At 41.2% G+C, this 22,719-nt stretch overlaps 1 protein-coding gene across 1 annotated transcript in view; it reads left to right on the top strand.

Annotated features, from left to right (window-relative positions):
* The window catches only part of LOC124594070 (esterase E4-like), a 247,648-nt gene that overhangs the window by 131,911 nt on the left and 93,018 nt on the right, over positions 1-22,719 (top strand). Inside the window, exon 9 of the mRNA XM_047132420.1 lies at positions 15,833-16,009. Coding sequence (XP_046988376.1) covers positions 15,833-16,009 — 177 coding nt within the window. The remainder of the gene's footprint in view (positions 1-15,832; positions 16,010-22,719) is intronic.

Consider the following 22,719-nt stretch of genomic DNA (forward strand, 5'->3'; position numbering starts at 1 on the left):
TAATTTCATTTGTAAGACAATAAAACAAAACACTGGGATTAATTAACTTCAAAAAAGGAACCATTCATTATATAAATCAGAACCACACTATTTTTGTAAATGAGCTTAACTTATTTTCCTTTTTATCACCTGTGAAGCAGGTATTTTAGACAATAATATTTACACAATCTTGCACTGGATTCCACAAAATTATACTTTGTAATAAACTAAGGATACTTTAGCAAAATCCTGTGTAACTTCACTTTTGTCGTTTTAAATTTAACTCTTACTACTCCTTTTACATTAGGCAAAAAGTCACTTGAAAACACTTGAACGGAATAATTGTTCATTTAAATCAGGATACTCTGTTTTAATAGCACTTAGGTGAGGACCCTGCATAGGTTCGTGATCAGGATAATAATATATAGACACAAATTTGTTTTTGTGGTTATTATTCAAATCACACACAAATTAACTGGTCCATTCCCATATACATTACTGAATGTATGAAGTTAGTGAAGCAGTGGCGAAGATTGTTGGCAAGTGACACCGCGGGTAACTCTAGTCACGGCTCTTAATGATCAAATGCTTTATAAACTCTCTTCTTGGCGTCGGATTTTCACCGTATTAGGGCCATTCGTTTTTGCCGAGAATACCAGATAATAGCCAGATCCACATCCGAGGTAAATTCATTGTAAAGAGGCAATCCATTGTAAAGCAGTTTCCAATTACCTCTCTTAGCACCTTTGAAATGTACCGTGCTGTGGCTAGCCACATACTGCGTACCGTTCATACCATGAAGCCGCCAAAACCACCTTTTACATCGCGCCATGCCACTTCCGTTGCGGAGGGACTTCCCTACATCTTTTATGTATTACAAATACAAGTGTCCTAAGCGTGAACCAGCTTTCAATAAATATTTTCTTTTCATGAACATGCTTATAATAATTTATCTTTTTCACACATACATTACAAAACTCTAAATTTGCTGTCACAAATTAAGGACTTTAAATAACAAATAATACGCACTCCATAACTGCAGATACACAGTTACATAATATAAAGCTACTTCTAATCTATATAAGAGTTACAGGGTGACCGCAATTTTTGTTCTGGTATTCAGGGTGGAGCCAGTAGGAACCGTTCAGAAACATTCAACGAAATTTGAATGTAATGTGAAGCACAAAAGTTTGTTTATGCTTTTTCATCCCTCCTTTCTGCGACCTGCACATACATGAATAAATTGGCAAAAAAGGGGAAGCCACGATTTTGGGATCACAGACTTACTTCAAACTTTGTACATCTTTAGTGGACCACTAAAACAATGTAATCTGCAACGTAAGATGCACTATTCTGGAAATTCCGAGAAAATTGCAATAGAAGTTTTACGCGTCTATTATGTGGTTTGTGTATCTGTGCGTAGACGTCGGACGTTACAGCTTCTGGCGCTCAAGTGATTAGCGTTAGAGCTTTGTAAAACGAACGTGTGTGAGGTGACGGTTCTACTACTTCTCAAACGTAATTAATAATTTATTTTTTTCACCACTGGTCACATTATTTAATTTATATGACATTTGAGAGATAGAGTAACGAAAAAAAACACGTTTATTTGTATGAAGTTTCAATTTATGTTTCTATGTCTGCATGACAAATACCATCCTCCAACGTGAGATGGCGCGAGCACATGGCTTACTATATTACTGATCGTGAATAACGTCATTCGCACCATTATACGAGGGCGGTTCAGAAAGTAGCCTCCGATTGGTCACAGTGCAGGTTGTGGGGGGAGTAGCGACGCCATCTGTGCGTTCACGCACTCAACAGGTCAGTCGGCATCAAGCCGTGGTCGAGTGAACGTCGTACCTGCGCTAGTTTAGTTTTTGTGGCAGTTTGAAATGTGTGCTGCAATAGAAAACCCCGCCAAATGTGAAGTGCGCGCTGTCATAAGGTTTTTTACAGCCAAAGGATATTCTGCAGCAGCTATTCATCGTGAGCTTTGTGCCGTGTACAGACCAAGAGTTATGAGTGAAGGAGTTGTCCGTGAATGGGTACGTTTATTTAAAAGTGGACGAGAAAACGTTCATGATGAAGGGAGGAGTGGTAGACCGTCATTGGTGACTGACGAACTCGTTCAGACAGTTGATGCAAAAGTTCGTGAAAATCGACGTTTCTCAATGTCGGAGTCGTCTACTGGTTTTCCACAGATTTCTAAGACTCTCTTGTACGAGATAGTGAGAGCAAGATTGGGTTACCGTAAGTTCTGTGCACGATGGGTGCCCAAAATTCTTACCGACCACCACAAAACTCAAAGAATGGCCTCTGCATTAGACTTTCTGCCACGTTATGAGGACGAAGGAGAACCATTGTTAAACAGAATCGTGACCGGTGACGATACCTGGATTAAGTACGTGAACCCTGAGACAAAAGAACAATCAAAGATGTGGGCACATTCAAATTCGCCTACCAAACCAAGAAAAGCCTCGCAAGATTTTTCTGCCAGAAAACTGATGGCAACGGTGTTTTGGGATGCCAAAGGGGTGTTGTTGGTTGAATTCATGGAACGTGGTACGACCATTAATCAAGACGTGTACTGTGAAACAATAAAAAAGTTACGACGGGCTATACAGAACAAACGCCGTGGTATGCTGACTTCCGGTATCGTTTTTTTGCACGATAACGCCCGTCCTCACTCTGCTCGCAGAACAACGGCCCTTCTTGAGTCCTTCAAGTGGGACGTTATCAACCATCCACCTTACAGCCCAGACCTGGCGCCAAGTGATTATCACCTCTTCATGCATTTGAAGAAATGGCTCGGGTCACAGCGGTTTGATGACGACGAAGAGCTCAAAGATGCGGTCACAGGCTGGCTCCAGGCACAAGCGGGTGATTTTTATGCAGAAGGAATTTCAAAGCTTGTGAAGAGATACGATAAGTGCCTCAATCGCTGTGGAGACTATGTAGAAAAATAGTGCAAAGATGTAGTTGTAAGATGTATATATTAAAATATTTTTATTTAACTTGGTGTATTTTTTTAAATCAACCGGAGGTTACTTTCTGAACGGCCCTCGTATGTCGAGGTTTGACTTGGGCTTTCCAAGACTGTCCCTCGTCCTTGAAAATTTAATTATAAATTCAAACCTGATGATTAATTACAAATAGTAAGTAGTCAAATAATACATTACATTCACAACAGCTTCATGAAAATGCGCGTGGGTTTTTTTGATTATATTACCTCTCAAATGTCATAAATTAAATAATGTGATCAGTGATGAAAAATATATAGATAAAAAAGTAATTGTTAAAAGGACTCTAATCGTCGTCTCGTCCGCGTCATTCTTACAGCGCGCTATCGCTAGCAACCTTTTTTGTTTTTTTAATCTTATTTTGTTCGATACTCTTCGTTGCAACTGTTCAGGGCGGACGTCACCTGACATTCGTTCAAGTTTGTCGTTGATGCATTCGCTCAGTTCTTTTTATTACAGAGGGCAGCTAACCCTCTGACCGAACACGCTGAGCTACGGTGCCGGCGTCAACTTGACCACAATGACTTCTTACGGTTATTCGCTTTGCACAGATACATTAGTGATATAGTAGACGAGTAAAACTTCTCTTGCTATTTTCTCGGAATTGCTTTACTACTTGCCCATGATGTTGGCTTAATGGCTTGCTAAAGGTGTACAAAGTCTGACGTAAGTCCGTGATCCCAACATCGTGTCCTCTCCTTGTAGTAAGACCTCCCGTCCAATACAAACCTGCACACCTCTACACTAGCGTCTGCTCCCCGCTCCCGGAATCAGACAGGTGTTGAAATGGATGCTCACCCGTGTGTCAATGTCGCAGACGCCTAAGGAGGGTGCTGGAAATGAGGGATGTAAAAGCATAAACACACTTTCCTGGTTCGGATCAGTTAAAATTTCATTGAATAGTTTGCAATGGTCCCTAGTGATTTCACTCTTTGTATCAGAGCAAAAACTGCTGTCACGCTAGGCTCTAAACGGGTGAGATCATGTCGCTTGCGGTTGCAGCTCCGCAATGTCCTTACAGAATACTTGATTCGTCGTGGGCCTGTCGGTAGCTCAAATGTTGTCTATGATATCATCCAGTAGCACACTGCACTGCAAATTCTCATTTTCGAGTGCGAAATGTGGAAAACTGAAGACCCCAATGGAGGGGTGGTTTCATTCGCTCTTTACGACACCTCCTGAGGTCTTTCGTGTCGATTCTGAGCAGCAGTGTGTCCGAAATATTTTGCTCTGCCACCAATAAAAGGCCCCTGTGATTTCAACGTGTCGTTTTTAGGCACCTTCGAGCCAAATTTCTAACTTCTGCATCATAATGTGAGAAAACGGCCGCGCTTCAATTTTGCTGCGCAACGTACATCTGGTAATAAGACCCCCATCTTAAAGTGTATGGTGGAAGGTACTTCCGGTGCCACTGTCATTTTCCCCCTTTTGCTGTTCCATTCGCGAAGGATGTCTGAGAAGAATGACTGTCGATAAGCGTCTCTTTTTTTTTTAATGGCGTCATTTTGCTTTCAGCTGTTAGAACTTTATTTTACGATTGTAATTTCGGCACTGAACCATTTTCAAGCATCTACAAACATAATAGAACGTAATGAGAACAATTTATAGTAGGATTAACAGTAGGTACAACCAGTTATATAGTTTGTTGAGAGTGACATACCGTACTTACAAATTTGACACATAGGTTTATGTCAGGCAGGGGTAACAATGTAGTATGCACATAAAAGAACAGCTAGTCAGCGAGCTAGTCAATATTTCATTTATGTACTGCGAATGTGAGTGGAATGTATACATCACTCATTAAAACAATCGAGAAAATTTTTATTTCTGAGGTCGTTTTTGTTCATTGAGTATGTATTGTGGTTGTTCTTTGAAGGCGCTATAAATTTCAGTTTCTTCTAGAGCGTCCATTAATTTGCCTTTCTGTGCCCTATGTAGTACCTTTAAGGGCTCCTCGATGCTGTTGGTGTTATGATTTTAGTTTCGTTGATGTGCAGTAAATGACAATACACCATTTTCGCTTATATTTGTGTCCCTTCATAATCTGGTTGAGAAACATCTACCTGTTTGCACCACACAGAGATTTTCACATTCACCACATCTGATTTGATAAACCCTTGATTGTGTAAATGGTTTTTCGTAGGCTGTGTTTCTGATGATTGTCCCTACTTTGTAGTTGGTGTGGAGCCCGATTCGTACGTTAGTTTTACAATCATCACACCAACAGCATCGAGGAATCTTTATATGTACTGTGTAAGGTAAAGAAAGACAGATTAATGGACCCTCTAGAAGAAATTCAAATTTATAGCGCCTTCAAAGAACAACCACAATACATACTCAGTGGACAAACAGGCATCAGAAATAAATGTTTTCTCTATTGTTTTAGACATTTATTCTAATGTACTGTAAGTGCACACTTTTAGATGTGTCATATGTAGAGGGGTCTGAATTTAGACACTCTTTGACAGTCAATATTAATGGAACAAAATAAAATACAGTTGCTGTTCTTGCACCGGGGAAAGGTTATGTTACGTTTTCAAAATGCCCCCATTAGCAGCCAAACAACGTCGATGGCGCTGGACTGCTTATCGAACTATAGCCGTCAGTGTTGCCAGTGTGGGAGCCGTACAGGACGCGTCGATGGTTTCTCGTAGCTCGTTCAGTGTAGCTGGCTTCTGTTGTTAAACTTCATTTTTCAAGGTTCCCCCACAGGTAGAAGCCAAGAGCTGTAAGGTCTGAAGACAGTGGTGGGTTCACAACAGCTCCTCTTCGACCTGTCCATCGTTCAGGTAAATTTTCGTCCAAGCAGGCTCTGACATCTCTGTGGTAGTGAGGTGGAGCACCGTGTTGTAGGTAAAATCTTTCATTCCCAAACACCACTCGGATGGCATGTAAAATCGATGTTTACGGTACCTTCAAAGAAGAATGGGCCAATCAAACCGCTCGATGACAGCCCCCCCCCCCCCCCACACACACATTAACAGCAGTTAGATTAACATATTTGTCCAAGTGAACGTGAGGATTTTCAGAAGCCCTGTGCACGCAGTTGTGGCGGTTTACAGTGTCGTTTAGTTTGAATTTTGCCTCGTCAGACCAGATAACCATCCCTGCAAACCATTCATGCTCGTGAAGCATACCTTCAAATCACTCGCAGTGCTTCACATCTTTCTATCCGTGTCGTCTTCTTTCATAGTATGCAGCCATCTTGGAACGTACACTTTCCACTTTGCAGCCTTCAGAATTCGTCTTACGCTTGATCGGCTTATCCCGCTTTCACGTGCACCCTGCTTCACCGATCTTTAAGGTGACCCAGTAACATGTTGCAACACAGCAGCGCTGGAAGCTGGACTTCTTGATGTTTTTGATAGGCCAGACCTTTCCTTACGCACATGCTGAACAGTACAGTCGGTTTCAAATTTATCCCGAATACGATAAATTGTTACACGTGTTGGTGGCTGAATTCCATACAAATTGCGCCATTGCCATTGTACCTCCACCACGTTTCCACACTTCTACTACCACTTCAATACGCCCTTGCGCTGCTCAGACGACAATCATGCTTCATTCATTGCTACACAGTCATCCGTCGAGAAACGCGAGCCAAGATCTGCTGAGACGCTACCGCGCAAAATTGCAACGATATGTAAGTTTGTTGCGAAGATATTATCAAAGACTGTCTACATTTTCGGACCCCTCTGTATACAAACCATTCAAACTCGCAGCACATGAAATGGGATACTGACTAGTATCGCTGACTAGTCTTCTTTGATGTGCATATTACGTTGTTATCTCTACCTAATGTAAACCTATACGTCAAAGTCTTGTATGTACCGTATGGAAAAAATGGAAATGAAGTCCCATGCTTCTTTACAGAGTGTAGGGGAACGATGCGGGAGACCCGCACCGCCTTACTAGGCAAGGTCCTAGTGGAGGTGGTTTGCCATTGCCTTCCTCCGTCAAGTACCGTATATGAATATCAAAAAAATTACAAAATTGATTGTAGCTACTGTTAATCCCATTATTAAGTTGTATTATGCTTGTAGATGCTTGGAAGTGCCTTAATGCCAAAAGTCAATCGTTAAATAAAGTTCCAACAGCTGGAAGTAAGATGAATGAAGTCATTTAAAAATTCATGAAAGCTGTGGACCCATATTACAAGAAACTAATTTACTCTGTCATTTTCTTGTCATGTTCATTTCGCGCGACAAATGAGGGAGAAAGCAAGATGTTGCCCGACCTTTCCTGGAACGTATGCTCGTAGAGTTTCAACACCAAAACTCTGTTTTGCGCACGTCATCTCTTTTGCAGACTGGAGCTTTTTGAGTATTTCCGCGACGCTCAAGCATCGACTAAACGACACCATAACGAAACGTGCCGCTCTTCGCTGGAACTCTGTCCCTCCTATTAAAAAAAACTGGTAAGGGTCGCAGAATGATGAGCAATTCTCAAGAATCGCTGGTAGAAGTGTTTTATACCTTACTCCTTTCGTGAATAAATTAATATTTGCTCAATATTCTACCAATGATCCTCAGCCCTGTATCTGTTTTTCCTACAGTTATTTTTAAGTGGTTGTGAACGGTTACTCCTAGATGTTACTGTTTCAAATTGTATATTGCCAGTAGTGTAATCAAAGAGTAACGGGTCTGTTCGCCCAGTCCTGCCAACACGTTACGTTTATTAACTTTCAGGGTCAACTCCTAGTCCCTGCATTATAGGTTGGCCATTCATGAAGGAACGGTCCCAAAAGAACGGTTCACTAAATTGAACGGATTTACCAGGCAACGACTTCTAAGTAATTGTTAGCCTCGGGTCGGTCTCATTCCCGTCTCGGTCTCGTTATTTTTTGGGCGGTCAGTCGTTTCTCGTTCGAGTACCACCACTCGTCATTCGATATGGAATTGTGGTCCCTTTTGTTCATTGCGTTCTCAAAACCTTAGATTGCCGCCTGATTTAGTGTTCACACCAGGTAATTTAAGAATTATCATAATCTTACATTTAAATCAAATACATCCCTCTTGAGTCACTGGATCTTGATTTTAGATACGATAATCCGGGATTTTAAAAACCGAAAGACCGTAATTTTCACTTTAGCTGTTCTCGGGCAGTATGAACATAAATTGTCGCCAGTGGAGTGAGACATAATTGAATATTTAATAACATTATTTCAAATCTTTCACGAAATCACAAAAGCAAACTCTTTCGTTGCCAGAAAACCTCTGACATTTACGTCTATGTTTCAAAACTGGGAAGGGTTGCCGCCGCCAGCAATAGGAATGTCTGAGTGAATTGTAAAAGCTGCTGAAGAGTGATTTGCTATTATGTTGGTTATTATTGGCCGAAAGACATTCAGTCCGGAACCACGCGGCTGCTATGCTCGCAGTTTCGAATCCTGCCTCGGGCATGGATGTGTGTGATGTCCTTAGGTTAGTTAGGTTTACGTAGTTCTAAGTCTAGGGGACTGATGACTTCATATGTTAAGTCCCATAGCACTTAGAGCCATTTGAACCATTCGAGCCGAAAGACATTACCAGATTCACATAAAAAAAAACCTGTTTCTTAGAACTCAACACGAAATATTTGCAGGCCTATGATTCCATCATAGAAATCTTGACTAAAATTAGGCTATTGTTAGGTCAAGTAAATCGCAATAAACCTGTTTAACTAAACTCCTCTTCAAGTGCACATTGCATCAACATCATCATCATCTTCTTCTTCTTCTTCTTCCATTCCTACAAGAAATTTTAATTCGCAGGAACGCTTCTACATTACTTGACAAAAAATGAATCACCCAGAAGACATTGGCAGCTTCATACACGTGCACGTTACTAGTGGATTTATAAGTGATTAGAGTTATAATTCTCTCTGACAGGTAGAACGAGCAACATAAAGCATTTTTGTAGTGTGATACAGCACCTGATAGAGTTTGAAACAGACCTCGTTGTGGGTCTCCATGTGGACGGCTGGTCGAATCAGGTAATATCCAGATTTTTACGACAATCGGACGTGCCAGTGGCCCCATGTTGGACTGATATGGAACGTGAGGCAGGCATACTCAAGGTTCAGTCGACCACGTCTGATTACCAATAGGTGGGACCGCCGTATTGCGCACGAAGCATATCGCTACCCCTTCAGATCGACACCTGCCATCCAAGAACAAGTAATCGAGTTCATAACACATTCTGTCTCATCCCACATCATTGCTCAGAGTTTAGCAGCAGCAAGGCTCTGGAATTACCGTCCCGTGCGTAGGCTGCCGCTAACAGCACAGCACGAACGACTGCGTTTGGAGTCGCGCCGAGAGAGATACGCATGGATTGCTGATGAACTGCGTCCCGTTGTGTCCACCGATGAAATGCAGTGCTGCACCACCTCGGATGACCATTGTCGGCAAGTATGGCGGCGAGGTGGGGGAAAGTCCATTTTTTCCGATGTTTTGGAGAGACACACCTGGCGTCAGGGTGTGGGGAGCCATTGGGTGTGACGTCAGGTCACGGCTAGCGGTGCTTGAGAGAACTCTGACAGCACAAAAGTACGTCACGGACGTTCTGCGTCCTTAGGTCTTACCTCTCGTGCAAGAGATCCTGGTGCCATATTTCAACAGGATAATGCTCGCGCACACTTTGTATGCGTCTCAATGAACTGTCTTCTTGATGTTGATGTAATCCAGTGGCTAGCAAGATTTGCAGATCTGTTCCCAGTACAGCATGCGTGGGGCCAGCTTGGAAGTCAACTCCGTTTTAGTGCCAGTCAGAACAGTTGTGGGCCATTCACCTTAAGAGAAGATAAAACGGCTGTATGACACGCTTTCCAACCGAATCAGTGCATGCATTCAGACTAGATGAGGTGCAACGTCACTCTGATAAGAAGGCTCATATTACCAGGTTCTCTGTAATCTGGACAAGAATGTTATCACTGGAATAACAACAGATAGTCTCTCAACCAGTAAAGCTTCATTTTGTTTCCTCTTTTCCTTCTGCGTGCTTCACTTTCTTTTTGAGGCAGTGTACAAACAAGTGCCTAAAACAACAGAAACTTATGATTCGAAGGCTAACTACATCCACACATAAACTCTCCAAGCCCTCACAAAGTGCATGGCTGAGCGTATCTTTAATAGCTATTAGTTATTTCCTTTCCTGTTCCATTCGCAAACAGAGCGAGGGAAAGACGACTGGCAGCAGCAGAATCATTCTGCATATGCTGGTTCTCTAAATTTTCTCAATAGAGTTTCTCTAAAAGAACGTTGTCTTCTGTCCAGGGTGTTCCATTTGAATTCCCCTAACATCTCAGTAATTCTCGTGTATTGATCAAACATACCGGAAACTAATACAGCAACCTGCCTCTGAATTACTTCGTTTTCTTCCCTTACTCTGACCTGGTGGAGATTGCCAACACTCGAGCAATACTTAAGAATAGGTCGCACTGGCGTTCTGTCGCCGTTTTCTATATAGACGAGCTAAACTTTCCTTGGTTTCTCCCAATTAACCGAAGTTAAACATTTGCCTTCCCTGCTAGCAATCTCATGCGCTTGTTCCATTTCACATCGCTTTGCAACGTTACGCCTAGATATTCAGTCGACGCGACTGTGCCAAGCAGCAGACCACTAACACCGTATTGGAACATTACAGGGTTCTTTCTCCTACTCATCCGCATTAACTTTACATTTCTCTACATTCAGAGAAAACTGTCATTCAACACACCAAACAAAAATTCTGACAAAGTTATCCTGAATCCTCCTTCAACCACTCAATGACGACACCTCACAATACACCACAGTGTCATCAGTAAACAGCCGCAGATTGCAGCCCACCCTATCAGTCTGTACGTTTCTGTGTACGGAGAACAAGAGCGGCCCTACCACATTTCCCTGAGGCATCATGACGACACTCTTGTCTCTGATAAGCACTACCTCTCGAGGACAACGTTCTGTTACTTAAAAGTCCTCGAGCCGCTCACATATCACAGGACCTGGTCCGAGTGATCGAACCTTCGTTAGCAGTCTACAGTCAAACTGACAAGCACAATTCTTACATGTTGCTTCCCGAGGGTGGATGTGAATCCTCTGTCGTAGCCGATGGAAAGACAGCTTGTTTATCCACATTTATACTCATTGGACCTAAAAGATTATACGTATTTGCTAGTTGTGTGCTTTCAAAAAGTATACAGGACAAACTTTGTCTGAGGAAAGAAGGTGATTCGGCCACAAAAAATTTCACAAATAATATTCATGGCAATGTGCTACGACTTGTTAAAAAAAATTAAAAATAAAATTAAATGAAGTTATCTAAACAATTCGTTATATCATTATCACTTTTCAACGCCTCAGGCACAGCTGGATAGTCTTTTAGGAGACTGAAGCGCAGTAGAACTACGTGGAGTAATTCCCAATTTCAGTATCTTTCGCTCAAACCATCAAAATCTTTTATCAGAATTCCGAAAATACCTGATTTCAGAAGAGTGTGATGTGTATACGATAATTGTCCAAATATTTCAATTTTTAAATATTTTTATTACCTATGTTTGCATGCTTTTGTTACCAAAATGGAGTAGGTGTCATGAGAGAAAAAATTTTCATTAGAAACATTTTACGAATTTTCATTAACTCTTGTATCCATGGTTGGCTGAACTAGCATAAATGCACGAGGGGGGGTCTTTAAGACCCCTCCCTTGAAACAAGTAGTAAATGTTTGAATTAACGAAGTATTATAAACTAGCTGTTACCAACGCCTGAACTCGCATATCAGTAATTTATTTACGACGAGTGTTGGTGGCGAAGTATGCTAGTAATTTTTAAATATCTGGGTATATGGTGGTATAGATATGTACATTTATATCTATATATCTTTGTGGTGTTGGTATATGAGTACTTAATGAATAAATTCTCTCATTATTCCACATCGTCTCTTTTTCCATCCCTTGGATATTATTACACATGCAGTCTATTTCGTTGGTGATGACTTTGTATCTGGTGGAAGCAAAGAGCCAAGTCTGTGGAAAACTTGACCTTGTATCGTATTAGTTGTTGAAAAACCTGGCGTTTTGACTTCTGCCTCCCAACCAAATGAAGTGATCTGAAAGCATGCATTATATTTTCAATTTTTTTTTTTTAAAAAGCGCATCAATTCATTACATTCGTACAGAAGCAGAGTTTATAGGGGTTCTTCCGGGCCACCTAGTAATGGAAGTGTGGCCTTGCCACCAGAGCAACACTTAGCATCCATTTCTTCCTTCAATTTCAGCGCATGGCAATGCCTATATTTTTCATCCATTCTCCCTAAGATGAGCAATCGATGATTAACATAGTCAATTAATGGATCACAATGAAATGCAGCCTTACTGAAAGCCTCCAACGTCCTACATGGAATGGCACGACGTCTTTATGTTTGTCGTATAGCCTTTAAATGTTGCCTTCGTTGTGAGTCAAGCGTCTATAAGACATGCGTGACAATCAGCATAAAAAATGCGACGGGCTTGTCACTCTTCTGCTGTCTCAGTAGCTCTTTCGGCCGCGTGACCTTCTGCATCTTTACGTCCGGCGGAATGAGATTGCTCCGACATTTGCTGCGTTCGAGTAACTATCGCAGCTCGAGTTCTCTTCAATCTATGTTTCGAAGCATATCGTAGTAGTTTTAAATATATGTTCTCGGGGTTGCCGTCGGATTTTATTGTTGTATTTCCACAAAAACTCCCCAACTATCTCACGGAGTGCAGCAAATCTGTATCATTAACGTCACGCACAGTAACATTTGTTACGCGCTGTCACGGAATGATCTATAAACACAAAGAGTCTTCGACAATGGTACCAGCGCCATCTTGATCCGGCTCACGTATATCATTATTGTCTTTTTGAGTGTTATTAACAAGACAACAAAACATTCGGACGTAGCCGATGGCCTTCCTCAGGGTTCAAGCTACCTCCGTACCAAATTTGATAGGAAATGGTTCAGCGGTAGAGTCATGAAAACATAACAAAGTTACTTTCACATCTGTAATATTGGTATTAGCATGGAAATATGAATTACATACGCTGAGAATAGTGTAAGCATTGTACTGATTACGTTGAATCATGTTACGTGGATCATTCGAACCAATAACAACATTTTCACAAATATGATAAAGTTCAAAACTCAAAGAGTAAACACCTTTTTCAAACAGTAATTGTCGTTGCTTATTTGGCGTTATATTCTTCAAATCAATAAATATGTTATACTACACATTTTCTGAAATAGTCTATGCTCTTACTCAGCGTTCAAGCTATTTCCATACCAAATTTCATCAAAGTTACTTCAGCGGTTTAGTCGTGAAAGTGTAACAGAGTTACTTTCGATTCTGTAATATTAGTATGGATTTTAAAGGGGTTGGTGACATAGAATGAATAAGACAGTATTTATTATTATGACTTTTATTTTAGAGTAATATGAAATACAATATTATAAATTGTGTTACAATTTTCCGGACTTGAGTAACTAACTTGTCAGTTTTACTGATCCACACCATAATATTTACTCATTAAAATAAATACTCTTCACAAATAATTTCACTACGTTCCTTGTCTTTTTTTTCTTTTTTGTTTTTTTGCATTTGCAGAATGTTTGACCGCTTTTCTATGTTATAGATTTAGGCACATGAATTATCCTCCTTTTGGGGATCTTCCAGTTGCCGCAATCTTCGTCTGTTGCCTACTAATTCCACAAGGTCTCGTGGCTTATAGAACTTTATTTAGGGACGTGGCCTGTTGCTTCTTTTCTACATATGAGAAAGGTTCTGTTTTCATCAGAAATGCCTTCCATACTATTGGGATGTGAAAATAAACGCTAGGTATTTATTGCTAATATCTCAAATACGTTTGTCTATAACACAAAATACAATCTTTGTGATGGTCTCTTCCAAGCGTATGTGCTTGCCTTCTGGCCAAGACAATCAATTTCTGAAGTACATTCATTGCTGAATAATGTTGTTTTTACGTCTTTCATCTAGGGTGGCTCGTCTCACATTTGTTCTTGTTGGCCACACAACGTACAAATGTCAAATTGTCTTTCAGACGAAAATGATGTTTATAAAAGTTCCCAGGTCATGGAAGCCTTATTTCGAGTGTATTTTCTTTTTGGTTAGTTGTATTACCTCTACTGGATAAGGTGGAATTTCATGATACTGTGTATTCGTATTCTGTTCATTGGTAGCAGTGATCACTCTGTTGAGTTCCATCATGACCGATAAGGAAATTAATTTTGTAGTCTCTGCCATCTAATTCTTCTCTGCTTGAATCACACAGGACGCTAGAAGATGTTGGTTCATTATTCTGATGACCATCACTATCTAAATTTCTACCGTCTTCTTGATCAAAGGAAGTTTCATCTTCAAGCCATTCAATAACGATTGATTTAAAGTTTTGATCACATGTGCTGACTTCAGACGTTCTTCTGTCTTTATAAGTAGTTTGGTATACAGCTGTGTTCTATGTAAGGTACAACTGTATCTTAGATAGTTATTCTGTTTATGATACAAAACTTATGTTCATGTACAAGTGTTTTGACATTGAGAAATACACATACCTTCAGCTGAGTACTAGGCTATAGCTCTTACAGTGCTTCTGAGACGTAGCTTTCACAGTGCTTTTGCGAATAATCATGCCAAACTGATAACTATTACCAACAATCTAGCTACTTTAACACGCAATTCTAGTAGAACAGAAATAAAGTATCGTGAAAATAACTGCTCGCGGCGGTGTCTAAAAGACCCCTGTTATGCATTATGCGAGTAAGACTACAATATTTATAAAATTAAATAACTATTTGGACTTGCAATAAACAACGTTCCTTCTGAAGAAAGTAGATTGTATTTCCGAGGATTACACAGGACATGGCCGGCAGGAGTAGCCTTGCGGTTCTAGGCGCTACAATCGGTAACCACGTGACCGCTACGGTCGCAGGTTCGAATCCTGCCTCGGGCATGGATGTGTGATGTTCTTAGGTTAGTTAGGTTTAAGTAGTTCTAAGTTCTAGGGGACTGATGACCTCAGAAGTTAAGTCCCATAATGCTCAGAGCCATTTGAACCATTTTTAAACACAGGACATGAAGTATAATAAATAAATTTTAAGACAATTTCTTGAGAGAACGGAGGCTTGCCAGGTCAAAAATGTCCCCGTTATACATCCAATAGCTAAAAAAAAAAAAAAAAAATCTGCTGTAATATCCTCGTTATGCATACGATAGTTAAGGGGGGTAGGACGTCAAACGGGCCGACTTGGTGCAGGAGAGGCACCACAGGACATTTTGATTTCCACTGTCTATACTTTTACAAAAAAATTCATAAAACTTTGTCAGCATCACCAGGAGGGATTCAGAATTCACACTCATAGCAGATGTCAAATTTCATCACTTGTAAGTACGGTATGTATGCTGCGCAAAATTCAACGAAGAATCTCTCTAACATATGAAGAAAAGTGTACCTATAGCAACAAATGCTGCCATTAGTAAGTGAAAAAAAATGATGAAATTTGACATGAATTCTACTGTAGTTATTATCGAATATTCTCAAACGTAGCTTTCATGGGGTATGGCTGTACCCAGCAAGTGAAATCTCAAATCTGTTCCGCCGTTCGTGGCGAAACCGCGCGGAGTATGCATCCCGTTTCTGTGGCAGTGAGCTGTGGGTATCAGCGTCTTCTACGATGACATTACAGCCCCGCCCTCAGGAACCAGCGTATAAATTAACAAGCGACGACAGCAAATCACAGCGACGCCTGAGGATGGCGAGTTACGCCTGTGAACCTTTTATGCAAAGTGAAGGTTTTTTGTGCCTTGTTTCACGTGATTCTCGTATTGGTCAACAGGTTTCCTGGGCACTCACGACTCTGGGAATTACGGCCTGAAGGACCAGGTGGCGGCTCTGCGCTGGGTGCGGAACAACATAGCGGCCTTCGGCGGAGACCCCGCCAGGGTCACGTTGTTCGGTGTCGGCGCAGGAGCGGCCTCGGTCGGCTTCCACATGCTGTCTCCGCTTTCCGAAGGTAAAACGATCCACATTAAGCATCTGACATGAAAAATTGTCCCACGACTCCTCATTCAGGCCTCTGCTCTGCAAGATCTCGGCTACAGAGGCGTGTCCTCCTGTTGCTTATAATATATAATACTCTTCAGAGGGGAAACACCGTTGAGTGATACTTTTTAAAATTATGTGAAGCTTTCTTAATCATTGTAGACCGATAGCCTAACTATTCCGCAACAAAACCTATTGTTTATTTTCAGTTATTATTTATTCCAAAGTACCATTTGACATCATCAAACATTTATAGACCTTTAAACATTCCAAGAAATAGTAATTAAACATAACATTTTGTAACACAAGAAGAGGGTACACAGGGGCACAATCAATATTTTAGTTGTAAACTGTCGTAGCAGTTTTGGAAAAGAGCCAGAGCTCCAAGCGCTAATAGAAAGCACTGAAAGTTAGCTAAAGCCGGAAATAAGTTCATCCGAAATTTTTACCATGGTTCTTACCGTGTTCGGAAAAGGTGCATTACATACAGTTGATGATGGAGTGTGTATGTCTGTCAGAAGTAGTTTACCTTGTAGTGATATTGAAGTACATATTTCCTGTGAGTTAGCACGGGTACAGGTTGTATTTGACAACCGAAATAAATTAATAACGCATTACTTTTCCCGACCCTTCGACTCAGATCATACAGTTGCTGAACAGTTTGAATACAACATGAGTCATTTCAAATACGTATTCCAATCATGCAATTACGGTTGGTGGTGACTTAAATCTATGCTCGATATGTTGGCGGAAATGTGTGTTTAGAGGCGGCAGTAGGCATCAAAAGTCGTTCAATACCGTACTGAATGCCTTCTCAGAAAATTATTTTGAACAACCAGATCAGTGCCCACTCGGAGTGTAAATGGTTGCGAAAACATAGTTGACCTCTTAGCAACAAATAATTAACGAAATAGGGAGCATCATGACAGATACAGGAATTAGTGATCACAAGGGTTTTGTAGCTAGACGGAACACTGCAACACCCAAATCTATCAAAATTAAAAGCAAAAAACATCCATTTAAAAAAGCAGATAAAAAGTTCACTTAATACCTTTCTAAGAGACAGCTTCCACTCCTTCCAATCTGACTATGTAAACGTAGACCAAATATAATTTAAATTCAACGAAATAGTGTCGATAGCAATTGAGATATTTATACCAGATAAATGAATAAGAGATTGTTGTGATCCCCCATGCTACACAAAAGAGGTCACAGCACTATTGCAGACGCAACGAAAAAAAAGCATTCCAAATTTAAAAGAACACAAAATTACCTAGATTGATGAAGTTTTAAAGAAGCTCCAAATTTAACGCTAACTTCAATGCGAGATGCATTTAATAGTTTCTACGACGAAACACTGTTTCGAACCATGGCAGAAAACCCGAAGGTCCTATGTAAAGTACACTAGTGGCAAGACGGAATCAATACCTTCACTGCGTGATAACGATGGTGATGTTACTAATGACAGCCATACTAAAGCAGAGTTACTAAACACGGTTTTCCGAAATTCCTTCACAAAAGAAGACGAAGGAGATATTCCAAAATGAAGAACTGCCAACATGAGTAACTTAGAAATAGACATCCTTGGTACAGCCAAGCAGCTTAAAACACTTAAGAAAGGCGAGGCTTCCGGTCCAGATTGTACACCACACATGTTCGTTGCAGGGCATGCTGATACAATAGCTCCATCCTTAGCAATCATGTACAACCGCTCGCTCGTAGGAAGATTCGTACCCAGAAACTGGAAAGTTGGACAAGCCACACAAACACCCAAAAAAGGAAATTAGCTGTTCAGCAACTGCATGATCTGAGTTGAGTAATAAGCTAAATTACAAATTCATATTATTAACGTCGATTTGCTGTATGGTTTTGGAACATATACTCTGGTCGAACATTATGAATCATCTCGAAGAAAACGATTTATTGATAACTAGCCAATATGGATTAATAAAATATCGTTCTTCTGAAACACAACTAGTTATTTATTCCCATCAAGTAATGAGTGATATTGACAAGGGACATCAAATTTATTCAATATTTTTAGATTTCCTGAAAGGCTTTCACACCGTTCCTCACAAGCAACTTCTAATGAAATTGAGTGCCTATGGAGTACAGTATCAGTTGTGTGACTAGTTCCCTGATTTCTTGTCAGAAAGGTCACAGTTCGTAATAATTGAGGGGAAGTCGTCGAGTAAAGCAGAAGTAGGATCTGGCGCGCCCCAAAGAAGTGTTACAGCCCTCTGTTGTTCCTGATTTACACAAACGATTTAGAAGATAATCTGAGCAGCCATGTTAGGTTGTTTGCAGATAATGCTGTCATTGAACGTTGTGTAATTTCATCAGATAATCCAAACGATTTGCGATATGATTTATACTAGACCTGTGTACGATGCAAAAAGTGGCAATTGACTCTAAATCATGAAAACTGTGAAGTCATCTTCATGAGCACTAAAAAGAAGATCCTTTAAGTTTCAGTACACGATAAATCACATAAGTCTAAAGACTGTGAACTCAACTAAATACTTATAAATTACAATTACGAATAACTCAAACTGGAATGATCACATAGATAATGTTGTGGGGAAAGCAAACCTTACACTTCGATTTATTGGCAGAACAGTTAGGAAATGTAACAAGTTTACTAAAGAGACTGTATACACTACCTTGTCAGCCCTCTTCTGGAGTATTCCTGTGGGGTGTGGGATCCATATCAGATAGGAGTGACGGAGGAGATCGAAAAAGTTCAAAGAAGGGCAGTTCGTTTTGTCCATGCTGACTATGTAGATAATTAAACGCAAATTAAAATTTTCTCGCTCTACTGCAATGGTCCCGCATTAATGAAGTTCTATTCCGATATTTTACGGGTTGTACGTGGAAAATGATGGTAGTATAAAGTCACTCGCCTATGGACTGATTGTTTTAGACAATTTTTATAACTTGTGTAGCCTATTGTAGTTGAAATGCTGTCCTACGGTCGTGTGTAGAGACAATCTTACATATGTAAGAAAGTTTTTCATTTATCGTCTCGTCGACAGCGTGGACAGAGAAAATGAAGCACAAGTTCAAAATGGTTCAAATGGCTCTAAGCACTATGGGACTTAACATCTTAGGTCATCAGTCCCCTAGTCTTAGAACTACTTAAACCTAACTAACCTAAGGACATCACACACATCCATGCCCGAGGCAAGATTCGAACCTGCAACCGTAGCAGCAGCGCGGTTCCGGACTGAAGCGCCTAGAAACGCTCTGCCACAGCGGCCGGCAAGCACAAGTTCGGACTGCAGGAAACAAGATTAATACGGACGTATGGCCAGACATGAGTTCTGAAGGAGAAACACCTACTCGAGGGTGGACATAACATACCATTGCCATTGATACTAATCCCGGTGTCAGGAACCAGGAACAGGAAGGCGTCATTACCTATGGGCTTGCCTACGCTGATACCCTTTTTTTTTTATTGTAGTTGACTTAATAGGTTGGTACGCGCGTTTATCTATATGCGAAATCAAAAAAATCGATTGTTCAAACAACAGAAGACAGATTGACCTCGGCGCTATTACATGTATTGATTGGCAAGGTAAACATAGGTCTTAGCCGTAAACAGGGTTCCCAAGCAATTCTTAGCTATTTTGTAGAATGGGAAGACTGCGAAAAACCTAACTACATGAAGCAAATCTGATTCTAATATTTTTATTTACTTGCAGCAATGCCTAAAACTAAAGAACATTCAGTTGACTTCAAACAAGTTGTCTTAACAGCACTGAGTCAAGGCCCTATTCAGTCCTTCGTTGCGAAGAAGTTTGTCATCTGACAACAGCTTGTGAGTGTCTGGGTCCAACTACATAAAATAAGGGGAGAATAATGATGCACGAAGTGGTCTGCCCCGAAGAACCATCCAGAAAGAAGACATAATCAGGCGAAGACGATGGATGGCCAGGGCTATACGTGATGATCTATAGGTAAAACACGGGATGAAGGTCCATGTTTCGACATTTAAACGTCGTTTAGCATCTATAGGTCTGTATGTGCAGGCGACCTTTTCGAAAATCTGTGACAAGTGCGATAAATAGGAAGGCAGACTACAATTTGCTGAAAATATGCATCTTGGACCACTGAAGGGGGGTCAAACATTCTATGGAATCATAAAAGCAAGTTTAGTCTCTTCTTTGCAGACGGGATACAGTACGTCCGACGGCCGCAAAACAAGAGGATTGACAGAAAGTGCCAGGTACCCACCATGAACCACGAATGACGAAGTACCATGGTGTGGGGTTGTGTCTCAACATGTGGTGTAGTCCCTCTCGACGAAATTCATGCTGTAATGGCTGGTCTGAAGTATGGTGAAGTATTAACACACCATATGATACCTCACAGAAGACGGATTACGACTCTTCATTGATAATTCCAACACGACGACCCTCCGAAGCACACTTCAAGCTGTGTGAGGAAATGCAATCCGAAAACAACGGAAGTAGGTTACAGTACACTTGTTCGCCCACAACAGCTTGAATATTGCTCACCAGTGTGGGATCCGTACTAGATAGGGTTGATAGAAGATATAGAGAATATCCAAAGGAGAGCAGCGCGCTTCGTTACAGGATCATTTAGTAATCGCGAAACCTTTACGGAGATGACAGATAAACTCCAGTCGAAGACTTTGCAGGAGAGACGCTCAGTAGTTCGGTACGGGCTTCTGTTGAAGATTCGAGAACATACCATCACCGAGGAGTCAAGCAGTATATTGCTCCCTCCTATGTATATCTCGCGAAGAGACCATGAGGATAAAATCAGAGAGATTAGAGCCCACACAGAGGCATACCGACAATCTATCTTTCCACGAACAATACGAGACTGGAATAGTAGGGAGAACCGATAGAGGTACTCAAAGTACCCTCCGCCACACACCGTCAGGTGGCTTGTGGAGTATGGTTTTAGATGTAGAAGTTCTGAAGCAGCACAAAGTAAAGGTATTTGAATGACGAAGCCAAAGTCCAGACTTAAACATCGTAGAACATCTTTGGGGCGAGCTGGATAGACGTGTTCGCCATAAAACAGCACCAACAAGGAGGAATTCTGTAAATAATTGTGAGAGCAATGGAAGACGATGCCTCAGGCGCGATTGGCCAAACTCGTGGGGTCTAAGCCATCGAGGCGTGCTGCAATAATGCACGCAAGCGGCTATGCAACCATGTAGTAAGCGAAGAACATCAAGGGCCAAGACTTATTATTGTTTTCCTTGAGTTTAGTTATAACAAAATACTTTTCAAATTATGATATTTCTTCATTTGTGTTTTATTATTGATGCTAAGATTATAATTAAATAATACTTGTAAGAAAATAAATTACACATTATAAATATTTGATAGTTAATTTCTTGCATTTTTCTCCTAAGGAATTTGTTTTCCGATTTTATTATCTCTACAAAATACTTTTGAGCGGTACTGTAAGAGGCTACCTTTGCGAAAGGCGGTATTATCAACCTTCACAGCACCGATAAGTGGGCTACAGAGAATCCGCATGGTATGCTGGCAGCGAACCACGAGCACCACTACAGCCTCAGTGTGCGGATAGCGATTACTGGCGACCGTCTCGTGCGATCAGTCGTCCTTCCTCAACGCCTCACAGTGAAGGTACACACTATCTGTCAAAAGTATCGGGATATTAACAAGGTGTGTGTCGACCCTTCACCTTTATGATGGTTTGAATCTGCTGGGGGCTCTTTCACTGAGGTTTCTGATTGTCTGTGCCGGAATGGCAGTGCGTTTTTCATCAAGAGCCGGAACCAAAGAAGGTAGTGTTGGATTCTGGGGTCTGAAGCGAAGTCGACGTTCTGAAACATCCCTTATCATTGGGTTCAGCTCGGAAACGTGGGCAGGCCAGTCCATTTAAGGAATGTTAGAGTCCACAAACAACTGCCTCACAGATGCTGCTTTATGACATGGTACACCGTCGTGCTCATGTAAACAGTCATCATCTCCGAGTTATTCCTCAACTGCTCACAGCACACAATGTTGTAAAATGAGTTCATATCCTTCTGCACTCAGCGTTTTTTTAAGTGCAGTAAGCGAACTACATCCCAACCAATCCGAACACTCCCACAACTATAAGACCACCCCCAAAGTACTTCACCGTTGGCACTATGCGTGACGGCAGGTAACGTTCTCCAGGCATTCGCCGAACGCAAGCCGTCCAACCGACTGCCACAGTATTCAGCATGATTTATCACTCCAAATTTCTCGTTTTCAGTCATTCACTGTCCAGTCGCTTAGCACTGATTACGGAAATGTATGGCTTATCAGTAACTCCCCGATCATTATACCTCATTCTTTTCCACACTCTACGTACGTTCATTGTGCTGCTTGGAGCGCTGATACCACTTTGAATTCACCTGGGATTCCTTCCTCTGATTTAACGCAATTTTTTATAACCACCCTCCGTAATGCTCGACAGTTATTGCATGAGGTCTGCTGGGTCTTGGTTTAGCTATGGTTGTTTCTTCCACTTCACAACCACATTACCTGTTGAGCTTGGAAGGATGGATCTGTTACTCAGATGACGGCCAGTGACTTGTCCACGTTCGATGTCACTGAGCATTGCGGACGGAGCCATTCTGCTGTCACAGCTTCTCTACTGACAACGCAATACTGCCCATCTCTCCCCAGGTCCAACTCTCATGGCATC

This window comes from Schistocerca americana, chromosome 2, assembly GCF_021461395.2.
Source record: "Schistocerca americana isolate TAMUIC-IGC-003095 chromosome 2, iqSchAmer2.1, whole genome shotgun sequence".
Classification (NCBI taxonomy): Eukaryota; Metazoa; Arthropoda; class Insecta; order Orthoptera; family Acrididae; genus Schistocerca; species Schistocerca americana.